The sequence below is a fragment of the Trypanosoma rangeli genome (genome assembly GCF_003719475.1).
Source record: "Trypanosoma rangeli strain AM80 chromosome Unknown Tra_15.4_contig_00701, whole genome shotgun sequence".
In the NCBI taxonomy this organism is placed as follows: Eukaryota; Euglenozoa; class Kinetoplastea; order Trypanosomatida; family Trypanosomatidae; genus Trypanosoma; species Trypanosoma rangeli.
The window spans coordinates 2,706-4,957 of record NW_021706448.1 but is presented as its reverse complement, the minus strand read 5'-3'; the positions used below and the strand labels follow the sequence as shown (position 1 = coordinate 4,957).

Below are 2,252 nucleotides of genomic sequence, written 5' to 3'. Positions count from 1 at the left end.
TGCTGGGAATGTCACCTGAAATGATCTCAGACATCTACTTTGGGGGTTACGGGGACGGCACCGAGGAAGACGCAGGGAGCCACGTGACGGTGACGAACGTCTTGCTGTACAATCGCTGCTTCAACGGCAGTGAGATTGAGGCACTAATGAGGAGGGAAGAGAGCGGGACGGTGACGGAAGTGGAGAAACTGCCCCCGCCCGCAGCACCCCCCACCAGCGACCCGGCGGGTTCAATGCACGGTGTGACTGGCAGTTCCGCAGGGGAAGGTGCCGGACCACGCGATGCTCCGGCGCCAGGCCTGAACAACGCCTCCGTCCCACATGCCAAGAGGGTTGCGGAGGCAGCGCCAAAGGAGGTTGGTGGCGGTGACAGTTCTGTGCGTGGGCGTCTGTCTGGGGTGCTGTTGCCGCTGCTTCTGCTGCTTGCAATGTGGGGCTTCCTCGCGCTTTGCTGACCAGCGACGTCGGGGGCTGCGCCACGCAGAGGGAAAACATGTGCGCCCCTGAATTAATTTCGGGTCCGTTTCGGATCGTCTTGCTTTTCGCCCCGGTCATGGGATGGTTCCTCCGCTGGGCTGAGCACCAGGAGCATTTTTATTATTATTATTTTTTTTTCCTTTTTGTTAATGTTTTTTATGTTTTTTTCTTGCTTTGCCCACTTGCTGCAGGGAGGGGCGGGCGCCATTTATGGCTGTTGGCGCCTCACGCCCACACACGAAGAAGCTGGTGGGCGGGACGACAACACGCTGAGGTGCCCGCAATGAGAGATGAACGATGCGTGGACATGAGGAGGCCCAGTTGGGACGGAACAAATATATCTTTTTCGTTTTGTAAAGTTTGCGGGGTCAATGGCCAGATCCTGCAGATTATGTTTATTGTTTGTGCCAGGAACGGCCCCAGTTGGAAATATTTTTCTGTTTCAATTTGCTGCAGTGAAGGTGGCGCAAAGGGCAGAGTTGTTGAGACGTACGCTTACGGGGAGACCGTCCAACAGTGATGACTGCCACACAGACATTTTGCTTAGGGGCAGGGCAGTGCGGCACCGACGCGTGTTCATTTGATTTTTGCCCGGCATCTGTGCCAGACTTGGCGTCCCACACAGAGGGCATTTTCATCGTGGAGGGGGATAATTCCATTTGTTTGATTTTGGCCGGGACCACCGTGCAGACTTTGCCGCGTTTCGTGGTTGAATGATTTCATTCACGGTGTTGCCGGGTCTGGAGTCTCCTCGGGGGATTTTTACGTCGTCCACGGCAGCTCTCCGTGCGGGATAGGCGGCACACGAGGAGCGTGAGTCGGCGCTGCGTCACCCGCACAATTGCGCCGGGGCTCGGCTGAACGGCCAAAGAATTCAGCTGCAGTGCGCCGCCAGCTGCCTCGTATTCATGAAGTGATCGGCCAACAGCGGCGGAGACTAATGAAGGGAGAGCCCAACCCGGCGAGAGGGAAACGCAGGTGCGGAGTCTGCCGGACCAGAGGGGTCTTGTCGCAGCCTACGCCACCGCCAGCCTCTTCCTACAGAGGCCTCCAACAGGCCACAGCTGCAGCCGATTGATGCATGTGTGTTCCTCTGCGGGAGGGACCAGGCTGATAATAATAGTGGTGGTGATGCAGGCACCCGCAATTCAGGAATGGTTGCAGGAGCCCAGGGAACCCAGGCCGCGGGCGGCAGCACCGAGAATCCGTCCTGAAGTGCGAATTTCCGAAGCTTTGACGGCACCATGCGGTGCCCGATGAATCCCTTGCCCGGCGGGCTGCTGAACGCGTTCCAAATTGTTGTTCCCACATCAGCTACTCCGGGTATGGCTACATTAATGGCGTGGAAAAGCTTTTCCACATGGGTTTGTGCTCTTCAATTGGAGGGGGTGGCGGCGCAAGTCGCGGGGTTGAGCAGAAGACGTTGTGCCCAACTCTGAATTCAGCGGGTGGTAAGGAAGGCTTTTGGGTTTGCGGGTCCAGGACACCCGGGATGCTGTGGACGAGCCCCAGCACCGGGAGGAGGACCCAGTTTAGCAGACAGCATAGAAGGAGAGGGATAGGGAGATTGAGAGGTGAAAGGCTCCGCCACCAACTCCAACACGGTGGTGCGAATGCGGTGGGATCGGGCACCATGGCGGGACTTTTTGTGTGAGCACTTGCGGTGCACTCTCGTGGGCCTGTGGCGGTAGTTGTGAGTTGTGGGGAGCCCTCTCAAACACGTCCAACAGCGATCCCCACAGAGCGGCTAGGTGTGTGTGTCGGCGGCGGCGTAG

At 57.9% G+C, this 2,252-nt stretch overlaps 3 protein-coding genes across 3 annotated transcripts, besides 1 other annotated feature; 1 reads left to right on the top strand and 2 right to left on the bottom strand.

Moving 5' to 3' along the window:
- Positions 1 to 455, top strand: TraAM80_09857 (trans-sialidase; the record flags this gene model as incomplete). Its single annotated transcript, XM_029386516.1, has 1 exon — positions 1 to 455. A coding segment is annotated over one exon (455 nt), but the record flags the coding sequence as incomplete, so codon positions are not given.
- Positions 456 to 591: 136 nt separating this feature from the next.
- Positions 592 to 648: a sequence feature (A-rich).
- Positions 649 to 1,414: 766 nt separating this feature from the next.
- On the bottom strand, positions 1,415 to 1,723 carry TraAM80_09856 (uncharacterized protein; the record flags this gene model as incomplete). Its single annotated transcript, XM_029386515.1, has 1 exon — positions 1,415 to 1,723. One exon carries the CDS (start codon positions 1,721 to 1,723, stop codon positions 1,415 to 1,417), a length of 309 nt encoding a protein of 102 aa, XP_029233640.1.
- An 83-nt stretch (positions 1,724 to 1,806) lies between these two features.
- TraAM80_09855 (uncharacterized protein) lies at positions 1,807 to 2,112 on the bottom strand (the record flags this gene model as incomplete). The annotated part of the gene is made up of 1 exon (XM_029386514.1): positions 1,807 to 2,112. One exon carries the CDS (start codon positions 2,110 to 2,112, stop codon positions 1,807 to 1,809), a length of 306 nt encoding a protein of 101 aa, XP_029233639.1.
- Between the last annotated feature and the right edge of the window lie 140 nt (positions 2,113 to 2,252).